The sequence below is a fragment of the Danio rerio genome, chromosome 6 (assembly GCF_049306965.1).
Source record: "Danio rerio strain Tuebingen ecotype United States chromosome 6, GRCz12tu, whole genome shotgun sequence".
In the NCBI taxonomy this organism is placed as follows: domain Eukaryota; kingdom Metazoa; phylum Chordata; class Actinopteri; order Cypriniformes; family Danionidae; genus Danio; species Danio rerio.
The window spans coordinates 56,787,096-56,813,691 of record NC_133181.1 but is presented as its reverse complement, the minus strand read 5'-3'; the positions used below and the strand labels follow the sequence as shown (position 1 = coordinate 56,813,691).

At 38.2% G+C, this 26,596-nt stretch overlaps 1 protein-coding gene and 1 long non-coding RNA gene across 5 annotated transcripts in view; one reads left to right on the top strand and one right to left on the bottom strand.

The window, feature by feature from the left end:
• Window positions 1–20,769, top strand: hyal2a (hyaluronidase 2a). 4 transcript variants are annotated; one of them, XR_012408262.1, is made up of 5 exons: window positions 1–210; window positions 4,651–5,589; window positions 16,654–16,743; window positions 18,050–19,739; window positions 20,286–20,769. XR_012408262.1 is itself a non-coding variant. In XM_009302730.5 (4 exons), exons 1-4 carry the CDS (start codon window positions 202–204, stop codon window positions 18,437–18,439), a joined length of 1,428 nt encoding a protein of 475 aa, XP_009301005.1. In that variant the 5' UTR covers window positions 1–201; the 3' UTR covers window positions 18,440–19,779. The 4 variants fall into 4 exon arrangements, 2 of the variants coding, with proteins under 2 accessions (XP_009301005.1, XP_009301004.1); XR_012408263.1 differs by lacking the exon at window positions 18,050–19,739 and having other exon boundaries at window positions 16,654–16,879; window positions 20,164–20,769; XM_009302730.5 differs by lacking the exon at window positions 20,286–20,769 and having other exon boundaries at window positions 18,050–19,779.
• LOC141386380 (uncharacterized) overlaps window positions 20,305–26,596 on the bottom strand; it is a 161,905-nt gene continuing 155,613 nt past the window's right edge. Inside the window, exons 2-3 of the long non-coding RNA XR_012408287.1 lie at window positions 22,478–24,177; window positions 20,305–21,395 (exon numbers count right to left, since the gene is read on the bottom strand). This is a non-coding gene — a long non-coding RNA (uncharacterized lncRNA). The remainder of the gene's footprint in view (window positions 21,396–22,477; window positions 24,178–26,596) is intronic.

Genomic DNA, 26,596 nt, shown 5'->3' with positions numbered 1-26,596 from the left:
GAAACTTCTGAGAGCGGCGCTTTGAAGTCCTCGCACAGATAAAGGCGTCTCGGATGAAGAATGCGAGCAGATTCTCGCATATACATTCATATTTGCAGACGAATATTCGCGAACGTTTCTATGTCGGAGGCAACAGGCGACACAGATTTACAGCGCAACCACAGGATGGAGTTATTTATCTGGGAATGACTCTTATTTTTAATGTCAAAGGTGAGTTTTTCTTCCCACCGAAAAGTTGTTTTGATGCTCTGTGGATGATTTCAACTGACTAATAATCGTTTAAACACTTTTATAACTCTCAGAAATGTTTAAATATAGTATTATTAGCCCAAGATGTTGTACTTTAATAGTTCAGAGTGATTTAACTGAGCTGTTTTCTTCAAATATGAATGAATTCAGTTAATTTCCTCGACGAAAATGAGACTAAATGAATTAAACGACTACATGATTGAGCCGTAAGTTTAGTGTTGATAATATATCAACAATTGTACAGAATTTAATGATTATTGGAGATTGTGGGGTCTGTAATTTTGCATTAATGAGAAGCATCTGGTGAAAAGAAGATAAGCATATTCATTTTCTTTTAGCTTTCATCTTTACTACTATATAAGAAACAAAGGAGATCTTATAAGGCCTCATTCATGTTTCTTTTTATCATAGGTCAGAGAGATCAGAGTCTGATCTGGACATTCTGCCATCAGGCATCTTTCTATGAACTGTATAATTGTGTATGATGTTAAAATAATCTATTATTAGCCCAAGATGTTGTTCTTTAATAGTTCAGAGTGATTTAACTGAGTTGTTTTCTTTAAATATGAACAAATACAGTTCATTTTCTCGACAAAAATTAGATAAAATGAATTAAACGACTACACGATAGAGCTGTAAGTTTAATGTAGCCAACGTTAATAATATATATGAGCAGTTCCAGCATTATGGATGTGACATTTGCAGGAAACACTCAAAACATAAATTCGCATCGTACATGTTAACATTATTTTGAAACTTTTGTTTATATTTTCCACAACAACTGACCACAGAGTTAAGGGAGCAGAAAAATATCAATCTGTAAAAATTGTTTGTATTTTAAATGAGATAAGCAAACATGCGTTGCGGATGTGTCAAAAAAAGTCTGTGGTTTACAGTATACAACATACTTTGTAGAAATGCTGTCAATTAAACTGCACAACCCCCCACCCCCCCCTCCCCCCCCCCCCCCCAAAAAAAATATGGTAACTCAAAGAGTAGTTTGAACACACTGACAGATGCAGTTTTGAGAATTTCTAAAGTACTATAAAATACTTGCTCAGCAAAAAAAAAACAGAAATGGTTTCTGTATTTTGGTGAAAACTAAACATTTTTTCATGTCAAGGTTGATATTTGCATGGAATTGCTCATATATATCATCAATTGGACAAAATTAAATGATTATTGGAGATTGTGAGGTCTGTAATTTTGCATTAATGAGAAGCATCTGATGAATAGGAGATTCATAAGCATATTCATTGTCTTTTAGCTTTAGTTTGATCGTTTTTATTTAATTTTATTTATTTATTCTTAGAATGTTATTATAATATTATTCAATTTATTATTATTATTTATAATATTTTTAATTCACTTCAAGAAGTCTGATTGTGATTTTTTTTAAAGATGGAAATAAGGCACTTGGAATTTGAATAACATTATATTAATATGCATTTTTTTAATGCTGAGCAAAGACTAATCACAATTATTCACATCCAAAATGAAAGTTTATTTTGACATAATATATATGGAAGGAGTTGTTTATCCGGGAATGACTCTTATTTTTAATGTCAAAGGTGAGTTTTTCTTCCCACCAAAAAGTTGTTTTGATGCTCTGTGGATGATTTCAATGGACTACTGATGGTTTAAACACTTTTACACTCTCAGAAATGTCAAAATAATGAATTATTAGCTCAAGATGTTGTTCTTTAATAGTTCAGAGTGATTTAACTGAGTTGTTTTCTTTAAATATAAACAAATACAGTTCATTTTCTCGACATAAATGAGACAAAATTAATTAAACGACTACACAATAGCGCTATAAGATGAATGTAGATAATATACATCAACAATTGTACAAAATTGAATGATTATTGGAGATTGTGAGTTCTGTAATTTTGCATTAATGAGAAGCATCTGATGGAGATTAAACTTATTAATTTTCTTTTAGCTTTCACCTTTACTACTATATAAGAAGAATATAATATATATAAGAAATATAAGATCTTGAAAGGCCTCATTCATGTTTCTGTTTATCATAGGTCAGAGAGATCAGTGTCTGATCTGGCCATTCTGCCGTCAGGCGTCTTTCTATGAATTGTATTATTGTGTATGATGTTACATGAAAGCAGGATTTGAAATGTCCTTCATAACGCACAGATTACATTAGATCTCTCTGCCGTCTTATATGGCAAAATAAACGTTTATGTATGTGATAAATTACAGTTAACACATAATATTTAATGTTGTAATAATTAGTATAATATTTACTTCAGTAAAAAGACAGATTGTACCATAATGTAACACAATATTTTATTATAAATAATGAATTGTAAAGAATGTTATAATATTTAATTTAGTAAAGGTCAGATTGTATTTTCTGTGATAGTGGACAGCACACATTTTCACCGCTTACGTTACACAAAAAAAAAACAATTTAAAATGTTAATATTTTTAGATTATTTAGAACAATTGCTTTATTAAAATGATCCCTTTTTTAGTTTCTAATAAATTATTACTATTATAGTCTAAATGGATTGCAATGAACAATGTGATATTATTTAATTTGAGAAATATATGTGTTGGGCGACACAGTGGCGCAGTAGGTAGTGCTGTCGCCTCACAACGAGAAGGTTGCTGGTTTGAGCCTCGTTCTCCCTGTTCTCCCTGCGTTTGTGTGGGTTTCCTCTGGGTGCTTGAGTTTCCCCCACAGTCCAAAGACATGCGGTACAGGTGAATTGGGTAAGCTAAATTGTCCATAGTGTATGAGTGTGAATGAGTGTGTGTGGATGTTTCCCAGAGATGGGTTGCGGCTGGAAGGGCATTCGCTGCGCAAAAACATGCTGGATAAGTAGGCGGTTCATTCCGCTGTGGCGACCCTGGATTAATAAAGAGACTAAGCCGAAAAGAAAATGATTGAATGAAACAGGACATTATAATGTTGGAATTATCCACAGCTCGAGTGAACTTGGTACAAATAAGTACATTAATGATCTGAACATTAGCTGCTGACAATATCTTCATGTTTATCGCACAAAACAATGATCAGGATCCAGAATGATTGCCTTATACTTGATGATACTTGATACTGTACTTTGTTTTTGTCTTTTGTTTTTCTGTTCAACTTCTATTCATTGGGGGGGGGGGGGGGGGGGGGGCTTAGTTGAATTGATATATTTTATTATAGTGTTTTTTCCAGCTTGTATGCATTGTTAACAATAAATAAAAGAGAAAAAAAAGATAAAAGTTTTTTTTTAGTTCCCAAATTTTTCTTGCCAATCTTAAGCCAATTGTAATGGTTTGTTTTGGTTCAATTTGGAATTTCCACAACCCTCGCAGAGCTCAGGGGATCAGAATGAGCGCTCCTATTTGTAGAGCTGTGAACCTACACTAGTCTCACGGTTCGGTTCGGTTACGATTATCATGCCATCGATTCGGTTCAATTCGATATTTCGGTGCATCACGGTGCTTTCCATACACAGTTTTATATTTTCTTCACAGCAGCAGCATAATATTAAAATGTATGAATATATTTATATTTATATACTATTTGTAATACAATTTTGTCATTTAATACAAACAGTCAGATATATAAACTGTAACTTTAAACAAAACGAGCATTAAGCAAATAATATAAACAAATATAAATATCCAGCTCAATTTCTGATCCTGGTCTAGTTCTCTTACACCTCTTTAATTGGTCACACCCTCAACAAAAACGTTTGCGATTGGCTCTTGCGCGCTGCGCTTTTCACTGATGAATGAGAGCGGCAGGCGGCAGCGGCGATCTCACAGCTGATGCATGATAAACACGGTGGAAAAAACTCTGCAGACACTCGCTCGTTTCTGTATCCAGAAGTATCGCTGTAAAACAGCCGAGAGGAGAAGAAAAGCCACGCCAGCAGGTCAAATGGGCCACTGTGTGTGTGTGTGTGTGTGAGAGAGAGAGAGAAATGGAGTACTTTCATTCTCTCAATCTCAGTGTAATAGGGGCTTTTGTTGTATATGTCAGTGAAAGACTGATCCAGCAAACACACACAGTGAAATTGTGCACAGTTTATGAGTTTTAAGTAGTTAGAGCATTGTAAATACTCGCGATCGGCTTCCTCACGACAGAGCGCATATGATGTAAATGATGTCATTAATAACCGGTTATGATTATTACTGAACCGATACCGAATTGTCCGCGTCTGCATCATGTTGCACCGAAGAAACGATTAATTTTGACACCCCTACCTATTTGGCCCCACCCTGATCCATAAGTATTGTTTTTTAAAACTGTATCGTGTGTATCCTTGACGAATTAAGTGTATTCACTTTTTTTGGCAAATAAAAAGAAAGAACCTGATATTAATTGACTCAATTCTGCTTTTTGTATCATTACAATTTGTGTTTTTTTCACATCAGCCCTTATCTTGGAGAACCAAAGTGATGGCTCATTGGATTCGACTTTACTGGAGAATCTGTTTGCTGGTTCATCTAACTCTAGCTGAAGATCTGAAGCCCACCAGATGGCCTCTCTACCCCCAAAAACCTCTGGTTCTGGTTTGGAACGCCCCAACCGAAGACTGCAGGCCTCGCCACAAAGTTCATTTCCAGCTCGATCAGTTTCAGATCGTGGCTTCACCAAATCAAGGCTTCACCAAGCAGAACCTCACCATCTTTTACAAAGACCGCCTGGGCCTGTATCCTCATTATGAGGACGGTACTGCCGTCAATGGTGGCCTACCACAAATCGCCAGCCTCACGCAACATCTAGAGAAGATGCCGGAGGGAATTGAGAAGTACATTCGAGACCCGTTGGCTAAAGGTCTGGCTGTCATCGATTGGGAGGAATGGCGTCCATTGTGGATACGAAATTGGGAAGCTAAAGAAATTTACAAAAGACAGTCAAAGCATTTGGTGAGCCAAAAAAACCCGGATTGGACTTCTTCCCAGATAAGCAAAACAGCCCAAATGGAGTTTGAGTTGTCCAGTCGTAAATTCATGCAGGAGACCTTACGCTTGGCTAAAAGTTTGCGCCCTCACCAATTGTGGGGCTTCTACCTCTTCCCTGACTGCTACAACCACGACTACCGTAACAGTCTGGAGAGCTATACGGGGCGCTGTCCGGATGTGGAGTTGGTCAGAAACGACCTGCTCAAGTGGCTGTGGACTGAAAGCACAGCACTCTTTCCTTCAATCTACATGGGCTCTGTGTTGCGTTCAACATCCTTCGGGCGCCAGTTTGTCCGAAACCGGGTGAAGGAGGGAATGAGATTGGCATCGGTGGGAGAGGGACTGGCACGTCCTGTTTTTGTCTACAGCCGCCCTACGTATGCCAATGAGCTGGAAGTGCTGACAGAGGTGAGATTATAGAAAAGTGCTTGATGTGCAGGGATAGAACAATGAAGTCCAGCTTGTTGGGTTCATCTAATGTGGTATATGCACAGGGATGTTTCCTTTTCAGTCAGCCAGCATAAGAGCTTCCTGTGAACTGTCAAGCCATTACAAAACCTTTTTAGTTGAGACCTGATGTTTTAGTAAGCCCCAAATTTTAGTATGTAAATAGTTTCAGCATACCAAAAAGGTTTTAGTATGGTTTAAATTTTTACTCAAGTGAGACAAGTGTGGTGCTAATCGACAACAGAAGGCACCAATAATGGTCCATTCACCATACTAATCAAGCAATACAACTGTTTATTGCTGGTACACACAGCTGATATCAGTTATCACAATAATATTCAATAATCATGAATCATACTCATGAACATCATTAATCGAAATACAACAAAATTGCATAAAAGGCTTATAATGCGAAATAAAGATGAGATAACATGAATAAAAGACAGATAATGAAAACTTCAAGCCATTTGATACAAGTGTTTACAACCTCAGAGACGTGCCATCATTTTCCTCTTCAAAGACGGGGGAGCCTGTTGCAGTCACATTGGAAAACCAACACGTGTGTCAGAGAATGCCGGGCGATGTGTACTTATCTCACGGCTGAGCTTTCAATGTTCCAGCAAGAAACCCTCACCTTTATTGTCAAAATTTGGGTGCTGGCCAAAGGTCGGTCTAATAGGTAAGAGAGTTGATTGAGTTGATCAGGCCCACCTTCTCTCTCAGCTAGGTGCACATTATTTTTGATTGCAAAGCACAAATTTGAGGTTTGTAGTGTCAGCATGATTATCTAGAGTCAATATTTTACCTCCTGAAATTTGGAGAAAGTTAACCTTAAGGTCCGGAGACCCTTCTCTGGTTATTTGGTCATGCTTAAGTGTCAATATTTTACCTCCTGAAATTTGGAGAAAGGTGTGAAGTTAACCTAAAGGTCATGAGACCCTTCTCTGTTCATTTGCTTGTTTGTTGAGTGCAAAAGGAGAAAAACAAAAAAATATGCCATTTGTTACGCCTGATTTCTTTAAAAATCTGCAATCTTCACCACCTGATAGATATATATAATATAAAGTGCTTCTCAGAGCGCACAAGAATCACTGCATTAAATTCCATTTATTCTGCCCCATGTCTTTACAATTTGGAAATTTATTTTACCCCGGTATTTTCAGTGGAGTTTTTGTACTAGCCTGCAGATACTGACGCCACTTACACCGTCTTTCATCTCATTCTACTCTTGAACAACTAAATGATTGGTTAAGTCTATTTAACTGATTGTATTTTAATTATATTACAACATGGATGCATGCTGTAAAAGGGTCTTTATTGTTGGCTGAAAAACACTAGCTGTGCATAAACAGCCCATTGGCACTTAGCTATAAGCCAGTGGTAGGCAAACTTTTTAGACCCTAGGGCCACATCAAGTTTTGCAAACCAAGTAAAGGGCCACGTGTCAAATCCTTCAAAAAATAACTTGTTTACAGTGACTATGCATGGTACATGTAATATCGGACAGAAAAATATCACATTAACATTCATTCATTAATTTTCTTTTCGGCTTAGTCCCTTTATTAACCTAGGGTTGCCACAGCGGAATGAACCGCCAACTTATCCAGCATATGTTTTATGCATTGGATACCCTTCCAGCTGCAACCTATGTCTGGGAAACATCCATACACACTCATACACTACGGACTAAATTTATTTTACCTAATTCACCTGTAGCGCACGGAGGGAGGACATGCGAACTCCACACAGAAACGTCAACTGACCCAGCCGAGGCTTGAACCAGCGACCTTCTTGCTGTGAGGCGATAGCACTACCTACCGCGTATCACATTAACACAAAACTGATTTTTTTTAATAGTTATTATTGAGTCAAATTTACAAGTCAAATTAATTTGCACTGCTATTTATATTTATCATCACTTATCAATCATCTTAAAACAATAAAATAGTCTCTTATAAAATATAATAATGATAATAATAATAATGTAATAATTTTTACAGTGGAGAACAGAAACGATATCGTCTGATAGAAAAAATCTCATATTAACACTTAAATTCTTAACTACTTAGTCAAATTACAATAATCTAATCCCCGCTGCTATTAGAATATACAGATCAATCATCATAAAACATGACAAAACCACAAATCTTTGATAAAATAACTTTTTTGAAGTGGATGTGTGCATGCAAAATATATTCTATGACAAAAATGAACACATTTAACCAGCATTTACTGTATGATTTGAGTCAAATTCACAACAATCTCATTTGAGCTTGAATTAATATGCTTGTATCAGTCATTATAAAACTATGAGATAAAACCGAAGAAGAATCTTGTTATTCCAAGTTATGTTATTATGAGTGTGTTAATGTGAACAATGAGCTTGAAAATAAAGCTATATTAATATCATCAGCAACACTCTCGCAAAATACCCAGCTGATTCAGTGCACTGCTTTTTTTCTTGTCAACAAAAAGGCAGTGTGGTGCACCTCACGTTTTTAGAACGTAAATGCGCGTTCGGTGTGATCGCCCCCTTTAATTGGGTGGTAGTCTTTAAAAACAGCAATACTTTCTTGGCATATTAGATCTACCGATTTCTGTCTGATATTAGTGAAGTAGTATAATTTGTTGTCCATTCTACCTTAAACACACGACATTCAGAGTCAAATTTCTTTTTTTAGAATCCTACAACATATATTCAGATATTGCAGAAAAGGACATTGTGATGTGTTAAAGAATAGTGTTGGAGATTTAGCTACCCTTTAATGTTCTCATATTTATGACAAAATTTTTAAAGCAAAGCAAAGCAAAGTTATAAAGCAAATTCAATACATTTAATTTTAATCTTTATTTTATACATGTAGCTTAATATATATATATATATATTTCTATTTATTTTTATATTTTTTAATTTTAAGGTTTGGATATTTATGAGCAATAACTCTTACAGAAAATAAATTCTGGTACTGTTCAACTAAATATTCATTTATATTCAAATATTCATTAATGAATAGGGATGTAGCGGTATGAGAATTTCATGGTACGATAATGCCTCGGTATGAATGGAACGGTACGGTATTTATTGAATAATTTACAGGAAAAACAAAACTAATGAAAAGACTCAAAGTGCCAAAAGTGTTTATTTACCTTAGCACTGAACATATCAATGACATACAAATTAGCCATCTATCTGTAAGTTTCGAAACAGGAACCTCAATTTTTCAATTTTAATAACAAAAAACTATTAAACCATATAAAAAAAATAAAGTGTCAATTTAGTATTGTTGAAAACTCATCACATTCAACATTTAATCACTCACTCACTCAGATAGAGATGGGTTTTTAAAGAAAAATTATCATATAACTATAATCTGGTAAAAGCTGGGATCTCTGGGCATGTCCCCTGCAACAGAAAAAAACCCTCTCATTAGGGACTGATGTTTCTGGGACAGAGAGATATGATTAAGCCAAGGTTGACAGCAGTGGGTAACGCTGTGCATTGTCTTTCCACCAATTGAGAGGACAAGACATGAGTGAGATAGAGGTCTCTTTGCGGTACAAGTCAATATCTGCATCAGTCTGAACAGTGTGCTGTGTTCTGCAGTCCCCATGACTGTTATTAGTCGTATCCCCGACTTATATTTCACCACAGTCTGGCAGTGCCTGCATATTGTTTTTTTCTTTGTCTGTCACCTTTTCTCCTTTTTCGTATCTTTTTAGAAAGAAACCGAAATGCTTCCACACATCCGACTTAAAACCCGCTTTAGGTTCGATCATTTCCAGCTCTTTTTCTTCCCCACTACTAGCAACACACTCCATTTCCGCATTACTGGATCTGTAGTGACAACAGACCGCAAAGGATGATGGCCACGCCTAGGCTGATGGGAATTGTAGTTCCCGCTACCTCCCGTTCACTTCATTCGCTTAAGCAAACGTTTCTCAGAAATATAGTTTTATTGAGTCATGCGCCTACGGTAATATTGAAAAAAATTACTATTGCGGTATGACGGTATTTACAATATTGTAACATCCCTATAAATGAACATTGAAAATTACATTATTTTAATATAATCAGTTGTGAACTGAAGTGGGCCGGTCGCTTGAAACTCCAGGGCTGAAAAGGAGTCCCACTCCAACCCTGGTTATTTCTATAGGGTGGCACGGTGGCTCAGTGGTTAGCTCTGCAGCCTCACAGCGAGAAGGTCACTGATTCGAGTCCCTACTGGGCCAGTTGGCATTTCTGAATGGAGTTTGCATGTTCTCCCAGTGTTCGCATGGGTGTCCTCCAGGTGCTCCGGTTTCCCCCACAGTCCAAAGACATGCGCTATACATGTAGGTGAATTGAATAAACTAAATTGGCCGAAGTGTATGAGTGTGTGTATGCGTGTGTGAATGAATGTGTATGGGTGTTTCCAGTACTGGGTTGTGACTGGAAGTGCATCTGCTGCATAAGACATATGCTGGAATAGTTGGTGGTTCATTCCGCTGTGGCGACCCCTGATAAATAAAGGACTAAGCCGAAGGAAAATGAATGAATGACTAAATGAATGTTGTTTCAATTGGAGATATTATGACATGTTTGATAGGAAAAATGTAGCCATGTAGTCAATGAGGTTAGAAACTTGTGTTGTTACTGATAAAGTAAATAATCCCGGCTGTAGACATTTAGACATCTTTAGCGAACATTACACTCTAAAGTAAGCTGGAAGTGTAAAAAGTATAATAGGCTTTTAAAACATTGTACAGAGAAAGAGACTAACAGCTAAAGCTGGTCTGATAGTAAAGCATACATATAGCAACAGTTGCTTTGGTAGCAGAGATCAATATTTTGTTAGGTTGGGCTTAACAAAAACACAGTTATTTTAATTGCTCCATCTGACCTGCAGCTGATCTGAGACATGTAACAGAATGTGCGGAAATGAGGTTTGACCTTAAAGGACAAAATATTCCATTAAGCTGACATTGACTCTCCAGACTGTTTGTTCAGATGCCAGAAAGATGCTTTCTGAGGATCCGCAAATAGTTCTTCTATTGTGTTTGTTAGTTATAGACAGGCACACACACACACACACACACACACACACACACACACAAACACACATACACATACACATATACACACACATACAGTGCTCAGCATACATGAGTACACTCCATTTTGAAAATAAATATTTTGATCCATTTCTCAGTGAACATCTTTAGAAATTGAAAGATAATTGAAATAAATGTAAGCAAAATATTGCAAAAAAAGAAATTGCAACCTACAAAATTTCAACTAAATTTTTCTTTTTTTTTTTGCTTCTTATGATTTTTCTTCTTTTTTAAATTTGCATTTAATATTTTTCTATAACATAAATTTGGCTGTACTAGTTTTTGGAGCGTCAACATAAGTTATTTTGTTCGATAAGCTCCAGATTTGGCTTCAGTACTGACTAATTCAATGTATATACACAATATAATATTGTATACAGTTGAAACCAGATGTTTACATACACTGTATAAAAAGGCACATAACCATTTAAAAAAAAAGTCAGATGTTAATGTGACTAAACCTTTCCTTTGTTTAGTAAGGTAGTATTATCAGATTAGTTTCTGTTGTGGTTAATAGCAGAATAATGAGAGAGAGATTTTTTTGAGAAATTATTATAACTTTTCTTGAAAGTCAAGATTATTATGCCTCTGAAAAAGCTCTGATGATGGTGTCAAGGTTTTGATGTCAAGGTTTTGGTGTCAAGGTTTTTCTGATTGGCTAATTGACAACATTTGAGATAATTGGAGGCACAACAGTAGAAAAGTATTTAAGGAAAACCTCAAACACACTGCTTCATTGTGTGACAACACGGGAAAATCAATAAGCCAGAATCAACAAAAAAGCCAGATTACAATTTGCTAAATTACACTGGGAAACGAGACATGTCCTGTGGTCTGACTTAACTAATATTGAACTGTTTGGCCATAATGACCAGTGTTACATTTGGAGGACAAAGGGGAAAGCTTACAAGCATAGGACTGTAAAGTATGGGAGGGCAGCATCATGTTGTGGGGTTGTTTTGCTGCAGGAGGGACTGGTCCACTTCCCAGCATAGATGGCATCACGAAGAAAGAACATCATGTAGAAATACTGAAGCAACATCTCAAGACATCAGCCAGGAAATTAAAACTTGGCCACAAATGGGTCTTCCAAACTGACCCTAAGCATACTGCCAAATTAGTTAAAATGTGCTTCAAGGACAACAGAGTGAATGTTTTGGAGTGGCCATAACAAAGCCCTGATCTCAGTCCTGTAGAACTTTTGTGGGCAGAGTTGAAAAAGCTTGTGCGAGCAAGACAGCCTACAAATCTGACTCAGTTACATCAATTCTGTCAGGATGAATGGGCCAAAAACTATTGTGAGAAGCTTGTGGAAGGATACCCAAAACATTCGACTAAAGTTATAAAGTTTAAAAGCAAAGCTACAAAAATTCAGAGGAAATGTGTGTCAACTTTTGACTGTCTAGAAATTAATAAAAAAATCGGAAAAAAAAACCTCTTATTATTTTGGCATTTAGCAAATGTAAATAATTTAGGTAATCCTAACAGAGTAAAACGTTTAGTATGATTTTCCATCAGACATTTAAAAACTAATGGTTATGTTGCTTTTTTTAGAGTGTATGTAAACTTCTGATTTCAACTGTAGCTTCCTGTTAAAATATGGATTTAAAATATAGATTTGTGTGGGGTGTACTTATATATGCTGAGTACTGTATACACCCACAACATGTAAGACAACATGTATTAATAATAATAAAGATTTTCAATACAATTAATAATCGTGATGAAATCTGGAAATGTCAAGTTTCATTTTGTTAAAGCTTTATTTTTGTTGTCTTCTGTACTAAATAAATAGTCCAAGAAAATTTGATTCTGCTGCACTTTCATAACATTGCTGTGTTCATTTGATCATCCAGACCAGCCTTGCAGTTTACTGAAGATTAAAGCGAGTGTTTGCGCATGTGATCTTTGTGTGGTTTGCCACTTTTCCTTGCATAACCATCATCTCTGCTCTTTATCTCTGAATCTGTGTGTGTGTGTGTGTGTTTGCGGGAGAACAGGAAGGGTGCTGGTCACATTTTCAGTGCCACCACCCACCACACCATTCCAGCTGATTTCCTACATTTTATTTTCCATTTTCCAAGTTTATAATGCTGTTACAAAACCAACACAGTCTCATTCCGAAAACGTATCTATTTCTGGAGACCGCCAAATACGTACAAGGAGAATCAGGGTATATTCAGTCTATGCCATATATGTTCAAACAAATAAAAGGAAAACTAACGAAAAACATGATTTTGGCTTGATTTTTGTTTAGGATAGGAAAATGGATAAACGACTTTAATATTGATTATACACATGTAGGCGGTGCTGAAACGCCCCTTTTTCACTGGTTAGTCAACCAAAACTGAGCTTGTGACACCCCCTCAAAAATTAGTCCTCTGGGAATCAGCACCCAGGCTTTTAATTATTATTATTTAATTATATACTGTATATAAACGAAGTTTACATATTCTATCATTTGATCAGTTAGCAGGCTTACATTTGTTGCGTATAAATTAAATAAAAGCATAAATTAGCATTATTTTTACACATTTGTCATTAAAATAAGGTCAAAATAAGGTCAAATTTCCGAGCAGAGACTGGTTTGCATGATTGCTTCTGAGCAAGACCTATATAATAATAATAATAATAATAATAATACGAAAAGACTAAGCCGGAAAGAAAATGAATGAATAATAATAATATATGCCTATAGTTTGCTGTCAAACGTCTTGCTGCAGTGCACCTGATGCTGAGCAAAGAACCATTTCGGAGCAGAACCTGTTTGTCTTGATTCTTTCACAGCTACTGTAGGCCTAAATAATAATAATATTACTATTAATAACAATAATAATAATAATAAAGGCAACGCGGTGGCTCATAGGGTAGCACAATCGCCTCACAGCAAGAAGGCAGCTGGTTCGAGCCTCGGCTGGGTCAGTTGGCATTTCTGTGTAGAGTTTGCATGTTCTCCCCGTGGGTTCGCGTGGGTCATGCCCAACTGAGTCTGGTTTCTCTCAAGGTTTTTTTTTTTCTTCACTCACCAATCGGTGAAGTTTTTTTTCCCACTCCGCTGTCGCCAGCAGCTTACATGGTTTGGGATCGGTAGAGCTACCCATTGATGAATTTGCTCTTCAGTGTTTGGACTCTCAGTAATGATTTTAAACCACACTGAACTGAGCTAAACTGAACTGAACTTAAACAATAAAAACTGAACTACTCTGTTACAATTTACTATTTTACATTTATGTGAAGCTGCTTTGACACAATCGACATTGTAAAAGCGCTATACAAAAAAAGCTGAATTGAATTTTCTCCTGGTGCTCCGGTTTCCCCCACAGCCAAAGACATGCGCTATAGGTAAATTGGGTAAGCTAAATACACACTAATTGGTAGTGTGTGTGTGTGTGTGTGTATGGGTGTTTCCCAGTGATGGGTTGCAGCTGGAACGGCATCCGCTGCGTGAAAAATATGCATGATTTGTTGGCTCATTCCACTGTGACAACCCCAGACTAATAAAGGGACTAAGCCAAAAAGAAAATTAATGAATAATAATAATTGTGATAATAATAATAAACATTGTTTATTTAGTGTTTTTTATTGTACACAAAGGGTTGTTTACAAAGGGAAGCTTTTTTTCAAGGGTGGGGTCACAAGCTCAGATGTGGTTGACCAATTAGATTAAAAAGGATGTTTCAGCACCGTCTACATGTGTATAATGAATTTTAAAGGTCATTTATTCATTTTCCTACCCTAAAATAAATAAATAAATAAATAAAATAAAAAACCGAGCCAAAATCTTGTTTTTTAGTTGTTTTTTTTGGGAGCAAAAGAAACAAAAATGAAAAACCTAATTTTACTTAGTTTTCGTTTTTTTGTTTGAAAATGGATATGGAATAGATGGAAGAGACCCTGATTAAGTAGCTAGGTTTTTTGTAGTTTTGTTTTCGCGAATCCATCAAAGGCTGCTGTGTATGCTTTTTGAGCTCTCAAATTTCTCTCACGAGCGCCATTCATGCCTGCTGTTCTCATGTAAACGCACCAGAGGCCACTAATGACTAACTGACTGACCGATCGACTGAACCACTGTCCTGTTTGCCTAAACCCAACCGATAGTGTTTTCAAAAGCACCGATTAACCCCAAAACCGATTGAAAGCTGTCTATATGAAGGTAAGCGTTCAGCTGGTAAGCACAAAAAGGAACGGCATCATACCGCCCTAATGTGTTCATTAGAGCAGCACAATTCTGGCTAAAATGAGAATCGTGATTTTTTTTTTGCTTAAAATAAAGATCACGATTTTCACACGATTCTGTAGATGTAAAATAAAGGTATGGTAAAAACAAGCACATCGATAATAATATTATGTGTAGGTCTTATGGTTTCTATAAATAATTCTATTCTACTTATAATAATTCTGATGTTGAATTATTATGTTTGAGATATATGCTTGCAATCTGTCATATTAGACAAATTGATTCACTGGTAAAATCAGACATTTGCCATTATCAGATTATATTCAACAATATATAGGCTAGAGTAGTTATACTGACACTTTAAACATTTATTTTCATGCACAACTGTGGGTTCACTATGAAAGAAAAAACATATCAAACGCTTGTCGTAATCATAACTCTAAAATGCGATATGATCATTTAAATGAAGTGCACACTTTCGGTTTCATTTTGACAGCTTAAGGCTGATTTATACTTCTACGTCAAACGCCGGCGTATGCTACGGCGCTGACGCATAGCCCTTCGCTGTGGCCGTCAGCGTCGCTGACGTGCACCTCTCAAAAAATGTAACTACACGTCGCAATGACGCGTAGCGTAAGCTCTGTGATTGGTCGGCTTGGTAGCTCTGATGAGTCTGGGCGGGACCGAGAGCCGCGTGAATGGTGCGAGCCTGATGGAGCGATTGTTTACAAGTGTGGAGGAGCTCCGGATGGATAGTTTTGTTCTGTGTTTACCTCATGGTTAAAGTTGTTGCACGTCCGCCGGTTCCTGCCTCAAAATGAGCGAGTTTGAGTCACTTGTACATTCAGGAAGTGTTCAGAAAAGCAAAACAGAAGCGAAGAAACTCGACACAGAGGAACATTTACACCTCACTGCCCACTAGCGTTTCGGAGATGTTAATGCAGACCAACAGAGACAGCAGAAGTATAAATGCACAGCTCAGCTTACGTTGCCTGCGCCGTGAGTTACGCCGGTCACTTGAAGCAGAAGTATAAATCAGGCTTAAGTGCTTGTTCATACTTTGCGCGCGGCTCCCAAACGATCACTCTGTGCCACAAACTGAATATTATTTACAACTGTATTACCTGTTACTCGCAGTCGCAACATATGCAGGTTCTGTTCACTAAAGTACACGCGTGCGTCTATCATTAAGTAGAGCGCACAGCCTCTCTGTGATTACAGCTCACGGTCAGCAGCTCACGTCACGTGACGATTTCCCGGCCGCGAAAACATCATTATATTACGACAAAAATGACATTTTTAGGTGAATTACACCTTGTAAATACAGTATGTGACTCATTCAACATCATTTGGAGGTGTCAATGTCACTGAGCAACGTGTGTGAAACAATGAAAAGACTCGTGCAGCCGCCTTTTCTTCTCTCCTGAACTTGAAAATATGAATGGCAGAATCGTAGAAATGCTGGATTAAGATCATCGAGGGGGTCGAATCGAGATCCTTTTAACAATTAATTGTGCAGCTCTAGTGTTCATTTTAAAAATCAAACGCAGCCGTACATACTTTTGGCTACATAATTTGCGTTCTCCAGAACCATATATAGGGCTACGTTTTCAGAATGAGCCCATGTTGTACAAAACACTCCCCATTCAATATCTGGGTCCTTGACCTACAGATTTCAGGGTTAAATATTCAACATATATTAATATTTATATTTCTTTAATAATTAACCATTTGTTTCCTTATTTGTGTGTGCGCAGACTGATCTGGTGTCCACCATTGGAGAAAGTGTGGCTCTGGGCGCAGCTGGTATCGTTCTCTGGGGTGACGCTGCTTATGCCAGCAGCAATGTAAGCATTCATACACCACATTATTCATTCATTCATTTTCCTTTGGCGTAGTCCCTTTATTCAGTTACAGTGGAGTGAACCGCCAACTTATCCAGCATATGTTTTACACAGTGGATACCCTTCCAGCTGCAACCCAGTACTGGGAAACATCCATACACACCCATTCACACACACACACTATGGTCATAATATTTAAATCACCTATAGTGTATGTCTTTGGATTGTGGGGGAAACCAGAGCACCCGGAGGAAATCCACGCCAATACGGGGAGAACATGCAAACTCCACACAGAAATGCCAACTGACCCAGCCGAGGCTTGAACCAGCGACCGTCTTGCTGTGAGGCGGCAGTGCTGCCCTCAATTGATTAAGTTATCTTGCATGGGGATGTTGTAAGAATGTGTACACATTAGGGGTGTCACGATTTCGATTTTTAATTTTTAATCGACCTGTCGACAGAACTAAACCCTCTCCTCTTTCAATGAAGTCGCCGGTGTGGAAGTATTTTGGATTTCCAGTTAGTTATGTTGACAACGTTCGTGTTGTCGACAAAAAAAAACACAGTTTGCAAGCTCTGCTATGTACGTATTACCGTTGGGATGATAGATGATGGGCGCATCGCGATCCTCCGCCCTGCACCCGTTGCAAATCCGCTCGCGAAAAATACACACTCAGGCCCTGTTTACACTGTCTTTGTTTTTAAATGGTATTTTAGAACGACAACGATCCACATCCACACTGGCGTGTAGCATTTCTGAGCAGCCCTCCTTCCTCACTACCGCTGAAAACGCACATCACGTGACCACACACACTCATTCACACACAGATACAGACGCACACACATTGTCATGCGCTCGAGACAGCGGGTCAAGGCAGTCAGCGGGTCAGTAGACTGCTTCCATCTTTTACTTTCACACAAGTACTTAGTCATTTTAGCGAACACCTCAGATACTGTTGGCTGGTTTCTGTTGGTTGTGCACCTTTTTTACCGACGCCATTATAACGACGCAGATCACTGCCTATTCACGAGTGCCGCAGAAAAAAGTGATTGACAGGTTGTAATTATGTGTGTATCTTGCCTTTATTCATTTACTGTATGGTTTGTTTATGGGTAAAACAAAGACCATGCAGGTCAGGTAGTTTAAACGGTAGGCTACTAATAATTGATTCGTAATTAATTATTCATAGTCGAAAATCGAATCGAATCAAGACTTTAGAATCGAAAATGTAATCGAATCGAGGATTTGGAGGATCGTGACACCCTTAGTACACATTTGTGATTGACAATTGTTTTTTAAATCACACAGGCCAGTTGTTCCAGTATAAACCAGTACTTGCGCGGTCCACTGGGCCAGTACCTGCTGAACGTCTCCACTGCTGCCGAGCAGTGCAGTGGCTTTCTGTGCAGTTCTCATGGACGGTGTCTGCGCAGGCATGCAGACACGGACACATATCTGCATCTCGACCCAAAGACGCACACAATAGTCGGCCAAGGGAGTGAAATGCGTGTGCGAGGAGATTTGAGCGTTGAAGAGCACCGGCGGATGACTAAAGACTTCCAGTGCCAGTGTTTCAGCGGGTATCAGGGCGAAAGATGTGATCTTGAGGACCCTCTTCAGCAGCGAGGGCATGGAAATACACTTAAAGCACTATGGATTTATCCTCTCTCTCCACTCCTGCTGCATTTATTGACATGAGCAAACTAATGTTCGTGCTTATGCAATGCTGGTCAGTGCTCTCCAAACGCTGTTGTGACAAGGTTTCCTGAAGTCATGAGGGTGAGCTTGAAATTGCAACTTATAAGTGTAAACACAGGAAACTCAAAGTTCCTCTGAGTTTAAATAAGCACTTTTGTTTGCTGTCACGCATTACTCACACAACATTCGAGCCAGATGCAGAATATTGTGCAACAGGATCATCACATGAGATTTAATGACTAACTCTGACTCTTATAGATGACTTGTTCTTTATCTTTGAGTCACCGTTAAGGATTTGGATAGTTTGGGTTTAAGCGTTAATTCAGAACATGTGACTGTAAAGATGCTGGCTGTCTAACACTAAACTGCAGAATGCAAATGTTAATAGACCTTTCGATAAGCCCCGCCCTCTTAGTTGCTGTTGCTGCGCCTGTCAAGCTTTCGCGCCTGGCTTGTCTATTACAATGTGCAAGCGCCAGTGTCAGACGTTGCCAGGGATTTAATTAGACATTTATGGCGAACAGGTGGTATATCCGAGAAAGCAAGACAAAAGAAGGACTGCAGTATGCATTACAGGGGTATATTCACAACATAATAGGCGACCGATTAGAGAATAATTCAATCAAAATTGAAGCTAGCTTAGCCTAGCCGCCTCATACGCCTCATACCATTCAACAGATTAGCTCATGCACAGCAGGAGAGGTGACATTTAAAAATAACCTAATAATAACAGATTAAACTGTGATTTCTCTTTTTTAGCCAAAAAGCCTGATAGATTAATGTTGTGCAATGAAATATAGCGTTACTAACCGACCAGGAAACGTGCTTCTACATCATTCATCCGTAGACAGAGCAGCCAGAAAGAGAAAATGGTCCCACTTTATATTAAGTTTCCCTAACTACTATGCACTTACATCAAAAAAATAAATACAATATACTTACTGTGTTTATAATGTATTTGAGAACACTTGTGGTTGGGTTATGGACAGGTTTGGTGGTATGGGTAGGTTTAAGGGTAGGTTAAGGTGTAAGGGATGGTCAACAGTGTATTTACAAATGTAATTACAAAAGCTAATTACAGATGTAATTACATACATTTATTTTATCAAGCATAAGTATACAGTAAATACATGTATTTACACAATAAGTACATTGTAGCAAACTATTAATTCCTGTGTAAGTACATATTAGTTAAGGCCACTTAATATAAAGTGGGACCAAGAAAATTGATGGATTTGTGCCTAATATTAGCATCATTGACCCATAACAATGTACAGTAACTATATCTGTCAGTATGTTTGTGTTCTCTTCATCCAGTTTCTATTCCAATTAGCATTAATAAATAAATATAAATAAATTATATTTATTTATTTACATAAATAAATTGAATTGCAAATCAGGGCGAAGCAGTGGCACAGTAGGTAGTGCTGTCGCCTCACAGCAAGAAGGTCGCTGGGTCACTGGTTCGAGCCTCGGCTCAGTTGGCGTTTCTGTGTCGAGTTTGCATGTTCTCCCTGCGGTTGTGTGGGTTTCCTCCGGGTGCTCCGGTTTCCCCCACAGGCACAACTTATGGTTGCTAAGCCACGATTGGTTGGTGGCGGTATTTGGGTGTGACTTAGCGGAGGTTCAGTTACACACAAGTATGTGACATAGGCTCATTCTGAAAATGTACCCCCATATATACATTTCTGGAGATCGTGAATTATGTCCGAGGCTCGAACCAGCAACCTTTTTGCTGTGAGGTGACAGTGCTATCCACTGTGCCACCGCGCCGCCCCTATACACTGTAAAAAAAAATCTTAAAATAACGGCTGTTAAATTATAGACATTTATCGTAAAGTAACAGACAGTAAATTACACAAATAAACTGGAAATTATAATTTTGGTAAATTTCAGTAATTTACCGTCCTTTATTTTATGGTAAATGTCAAATGGCCAAGTAAATTTAATGGCCGTTATTTCACGTTTTATTTTTGGCAACCCAGCTAAAGTAAAAACGTACAATATCAGATTTTTTTACTGTGTAGTTATATCACAACAACTAAAAAAAAAGCTACCAGTGTTGGGCAGTTGCGTCGCTACTAAGTAGTGATGCTACTAGCTTAGCTACGTTTCTCAGTAGAGTGGCTGTAGCGTTACTACATTCTAAATCAAATAAAGTACCACACTAGCGTCCACAAAAACATTTACCGTTCGTAGATCATTAAGTGACGCCACTGCCATTCACAGAGCTGTGAAGCCGGTGTCTGGCTGATGAATGTTAATCCATATGATAGCGAGAATGGCAAACTCTTCTTCTTCGTGTTTTATGGTGGTCGAAAACAAACCTTTTGGTAAATTACTGCCACCTCTCGCTATGGATTGATGTCGCCAATCAATCATTGGGCTGACACGAGAAACTTGCTTGATGGAAAGATGACTGTAGAGGAATTATTTCTGAAGCAGGACCAAACCTCGAAGTACATGTCTTAAAGTTAATTCTGATGCTTTGTTCTTGTTAGAATTTAATTTGTATTAAATGTAGTCACAAATGTGCCCAAGTGCACTTACATGAAAAAATATAGCAAATACTAAATACTGTGTACAATACAATACAGTACTAAAAATATTTAAAATACTATAGTGTTTTTGAACAATACTATAGGGAAGTAGCTACCATTGAAGACTAATATTGCACCTGCTGCATCAATAATACAGCAGCAAAGTTCCTTGATTGTTACGCCAGAATCAGCGTATATTTCCTGGCCATATTGGTCTAGAAAATAGCAACTTTTCATTTTTCTGTCGGTCTTAGTAAACAATGTTGCTACAGAAGAGTCAAGCTTTAAATAGAAATATTATGTAATCTCTTTTGGTCATTTTTGTGCAATATGCTAATGGTCTAATCCGATTTAATAATCTATGCTAAGCTATGCTAAATGTGATCCCGACAGACCTGGGGCCTCATGTAAGAAGACTTGCGTGGAAATCTTACTAAAAAATTGCGTACGCACAAAGCTGTAAATGTGCGTACGCAGAAAAAAATTCAGATGTATGAAACACTGCGTACGCCGAATCTCACGCATATTCTTTTGTACATCTGAATGAACGTGAAACTGAGCGCAACATGCACGAGCACAAAACCCCTCCCTGCCTCCGCCCCTGTATGAATATGCTAATGACTATGCTAATGGAAAAACCCAACGAAAAAGCAAAGGCAAAATCAAGCAAAAAGAAAAACTTTGAACAGAATGTGAATTGGAGGTGCTGCTTTGGGAGGTAGACCGGAGAAAAGCGGCGTTATTTGCAAGTTTGTTCTCCGGAATAAACAACAAAAGAAAAAAATAGAGTGGAAGAGTTTAGCTGATGCGGTTAACACAGTTGGGTCTGAACATCGCACTGAGTGCATTAAAAAATAGAAATAGTGTGGTTTATATCTGTAAAATGTTGCAGAACGCTGAACAGTCTCAGTGGCGCTACTCGTAAGACGAATGTGATCATGAATTGATATGTTCGAGCATGAACTTGGCTCGAATCCAGCGTCTGATGAACTCTTTCTTGTTTTTTCCCCCGCTACTTATCAGATTTTGCCAACTATTTATCACGAGAAAGACAAGTAGGAATCATCAATAAGTTCATATCAATAAGCATCATATTTTATTTGCACATTTATTGAATGGAAATGTTTCTGATTCACGCATGCAAATTCATCTTCAGATAGTGTCTTTATAGCAATGTGCGTGCGGTAGATTGCTCAGATTACATTGGGAAAACAGGCGACTGCTGCAAATTGTGCTTTAATGTTTAGCTGGTCAAATGTATGGTATGGAAACCTTATATACCTGCTGAACCCGTCTCATACAGCTGCCATTGCAAGGCTCAGACACTTTGTAGAGAGGAATTTAACACAACTGCCTCTAGGAGTCGCCAATGGAAATAAAACAGACACGCACAAAAAATGTGCGTACGCCTGCCATAAAGCTGCCGTGAAGCTGCGCACATTCCCACGTTCAGTTCATTGTTAGTAAATCCAAACGTGAGCGATTCTGAGCGTGAAACCTGGCGTACGCAAAGTTTTTACGCCAGGTTTCATGCTTAGAATCGCTCACGTTTGGATTTACTAACGATGAACTGAATGTGGGAATGTGCTTTATGGCTGGCGTGCGCACATTTTTTGTGCGTGTCTGTTTTATTTTTATTGGCGACTCCTAGAGGCAGTTGTGTTAAATTGCTCTCTACAAAGTGTCTGAGCCTTGCAATGGCAGCTGTATGAGACGGGTTCATCTAGCAGGTATATAAGGTTTCCATACCATACAGTTGACCAGCCAAACATTAAAGCGCAAATTGCAGCGGTCGCCTGTTTTCCCAATGTAATCTGAGCTATCTACTGCACGCACATTGCTATAAAGACACTATCTGAAGATGAATTTGCATGCGTGAATCAGAAACATTTCCATTCAATAAATGTGCAAATAAAATATGATGCACAGACTTATTAATGTGTCTTTCTCATGATAAATAGTTGGCAAAATCTGATATGTAGCGGGGGAAAAAAGAAGAAAGAGTTCATCAGACACTAGATTCGAACCGAGTTCATGCTCGAATGAGTCAAAATATGTTGACATGCGTCTTACGAGCTGCGCCACTGAGACTGTTATGTGCACTGCAACATTTTACACCTATAAATCACACTATTTCTTTTTTAATTTACTCAGTGCGATGTTCAGACCCAACTGTGTTAACCGCATCAGCTAAACTCTCCCACTCTATTTTTAAATTTTGTTGTTAATTCCGGAGAACAAACTTTCAAATAACACCGCTTTTCTCCGGTCTACCTCCGAAAGCAGCACCTCCAATTCACATTCTGTTCAAAGTTTTTCTTTTTCTTGCTTTTGCCATTGCTTTTTCGTTGGGTTTTGCCAAAGTAGAGTCATTTGCATATTCATACAGGGGCGGAGGCAGGGAGGGGTTTTGTGCTCGTGCATGTTGCGCTCAGTTTCACGTTCATTCGGATGTACAAAAGAACATGCGTGGGATTCGCCGTACGCAGAGTTTCATACATCTGAATTTTTTTCTGCGTACACACATTTACAGCTTTGTGCGTACGCAATGTTTTAATATGATTTCTACGCAAGTCTTCGTACATGAGGCCCCCGGAAGATCAGCTGAATGGATTCAACAATGGTAAAACTCATCTGTTTAACTCTAAGTGCCAGGGCACAGCAAGCTGAATCAGGCCAATGAGCCGACCATCAGCTCAAAGGGAGTTGTAAAATGAGCCCATTTTCCAAAAAAAGTAGAGCGTTGCTTTAAAATGAGACTACTTGTGCTGGAAATGATGCAATGATGTGTTTGATTTTGACTTGTGTGTCATTTCCTGATCACAACCCCTGCTTCCTGTCCTTTTCTGTCCTGTGAAGGCAAAATAAATAATGAAGAGGAAACCACTAAAGGCCTGACAGTAATGCATATCCTGCTGTTTGAAAACATTTTGCGACTTCGGATTATATCCTCTGTTTTAGTGTTTCATGTACTAATTGTTTATTTACAGTTTATTACGATTGTTTACACTCTAAAATAAAAATGTCCACACAATTTGCTAAATTCTACTCCAAGGAGCAAAACACCCATTACACACAATGTCTGCTTCACTCTTTTTGCAAAACATTACACACAGTGATTTGTAAAACTCTACACACATTTGAACACCTTAGACATAGATAAGGATTGTGACGTTATTTATTTGTCATTACAAAGCCCTGGATTGCCAATGACCACGTTAATGAACGAATTGGATAAACACATCCACAAGGTGTTGAAGCACACATGTGCTAATTTGAAAACCCAGCACTCAGGTGTGCTATAAAGGGCAGCAGGTGAGTTCACCTGTATTCATCAAAAACAGAAGGAGCAGTAGAAGAGGGAAAATACCAAGTTTTGGCATCAAAATTAAACAGGTGTGTTTAACTTACTCATTAGGCAGCAAAAAACTTTTAATTAATATTTTAAGTCCTCTGTACGTAACACTTTAATTTCTTTAAATGATTCACCATGTCTCTGTTTGAAATGATTGGTTGTGTCTGAAATTATGCCTTGACAACTGCACTGAGTGGTCGATATATGTTATTTGGCACAAGACGGTCATTTTGCTTGTGATGCTGAATTTTGCTGAAGCGCTGCAGGACAGAGGCACTCATCTGAAGAAAGAGAAAAGTTAAATTAGTAAGTAGATATTTAAATGCTTATATAAATTTTTCTAAATTGATGTAATCAATCTGTATGTGTGTGAATGAGTGTATATGAACGTTTCCCATTGATGGGTTGCAGCTGGAAGGGCATCCGCTGCGTAAAACATATGCTGGATAAGTTGGCGGTTCATTCCGCTGTGGTGACCCCAGATTAATAAAGGGACTAAGCCGAAAAGAAAATGAATGAATGAAGTTGGTGGTTCATTCCGCTGCGGCGACCTCCGATTAATAAAGGGACTAAGCCAGAGAGAAAATGAATAAATGAAGTTGGCGGTTCATTCCGCTGTGGCGACCCCAGATTAATAAAGAGACTAAGCCGAAAAGAAAATGAATGAATGAAATACACACAGGGGAGGCACAGTGGGTAGCGCTGTTGCCTTACAGCAAGAAGGTTGCTGGTTCAAATCCTGGCTGGGTCAGTTGGCATTTCTGCATGTTCTCCCCCGTGTTGGTGTGGGTTTCCTCCAGGTGCTCCGGTTTCCCCCACTGTCCAAACACATGCAGTATAGGTGAATTGGGTAAGCTAATTGTATGTGTGTATGTCCTGGTTAGGTGTTAAGCGTTGGGGTATTGACCCACCTTGTAAAAATTAGATGTTACAAAACACCAACATGGTGCGGCTATAAACTTCGATATAAACTGCCCTGGGAGTGAGTAAGTAAAGAACATAAAAGCTGAAAATGTTGAAAGTTTAGTCTATTAGCCATTTTAAGATATCTGTACGTAAACATTTAAGTTAGCCTACTTAAGCATTTATGTTCCAGCCCTAAACATTTTAAATTATCTCTGCTTAAACATTTAAGTTATCTGTCCTTAAACATTTTAAATGATCTCTGCTTAAACATTTAAGTTATCTGTCCTTAAACATTTTAAATTATCTGTGCTTAAACATTTGAGTTAGCCGTACTTAGACATTTAAGCTATCTGTACTTAAACATTTAAGTCATCCGTACTTGAGCATTTATGTCATCTGTGCTTAAACATTTAAGTTAGCCACACTTAAACATTTAAGTTAACCGTACTTACACATTTTAAATGATCTGTTTAAACATTTTAGTTATCTGCACTTAAACATTTAAGTTAGCCATACTTAAACATTTAAGTTAACCGTACTTACACATTTTAAATGATCTGTTTAAACATTTTAGTTATCTGCACTTAAACATTTAAGTTAGCCATACTTGAACATTTTGAGTTACCTGTACTTAAACATTTAAGTTAGCCAAACATTTAAGTTATCTGTACTTTAAAGAGCCCATATTATACATGAAATAGGGTCATATCCTGGTTGTAAGGGTCTCCAACAACAGTCTAATATGCATGCAAGGTCAAAAAACACTTTCATGGTCTTATAATCTGCATTTATTTTTACCTAATTATCCCAGCGACTCCTGTATGAATCGTCCAGTGATTCATTTGTTCCCAAACCCCTCCTTAGCGCGGAGCTAATCTGCGCTGATTGGACCGATGACAGTCTGTCGCGATTGGTCGACTGCCTTCAGTCAGAGAGGGAAATGGCCAATAGCTAATCAGCAATTTAAAAAGTAATCACAGTTCATACACGCTCGATAGTGCAGACGTGGATTTTAGCTGCCACACTATGGCGAGTGGATAGTGCCACGGATAACCGAACGAAGGAGACAGTCGTGTACTGGCCATACCACACACACACAAAAACACACACACACCTCCGGATGACAACGCTCCCGCTTCCGCCCGCACCCGCCAGGTTTTAGCCTGAGAACCCGCTCCGTTTTCTGCCCGCCGCGCCCGGTCCCGCTAGAGCGGAGAACACAACCAAAAATCACCCAGTATACAGTCCAGACAGCCAAGCTGTCGTTCGTTCGTTCGCTCGCTCTCTCTCTCTCTCTCATACGCGCGCGTGCGCACTAACACACACACAAGCACCACGCAGACTCTCTCTTTCTAA

What these genes read in the sequence shown, in the direction of transcription:
- hyal2a (XM_009302730.5), top strand. An exon ending in AGCTGGAAGTGCTGACAGAG is followed by an intron (nt 5,590 to 16,653) that starts GTGAGATTATAG and finishes GTGTGTGCGCAG; the next exon opens with ACTGATCTGGTGTCCACCAT. An exon ending in CTGCTTATGCCAGCAGCAAT is followed by an intron (nt 16,744 to 18,049) that starts GTAAGCATTCAT and finishes TAAATCACACAG; the next exon opens with GCCAGTTGTTCCAGTATAAA.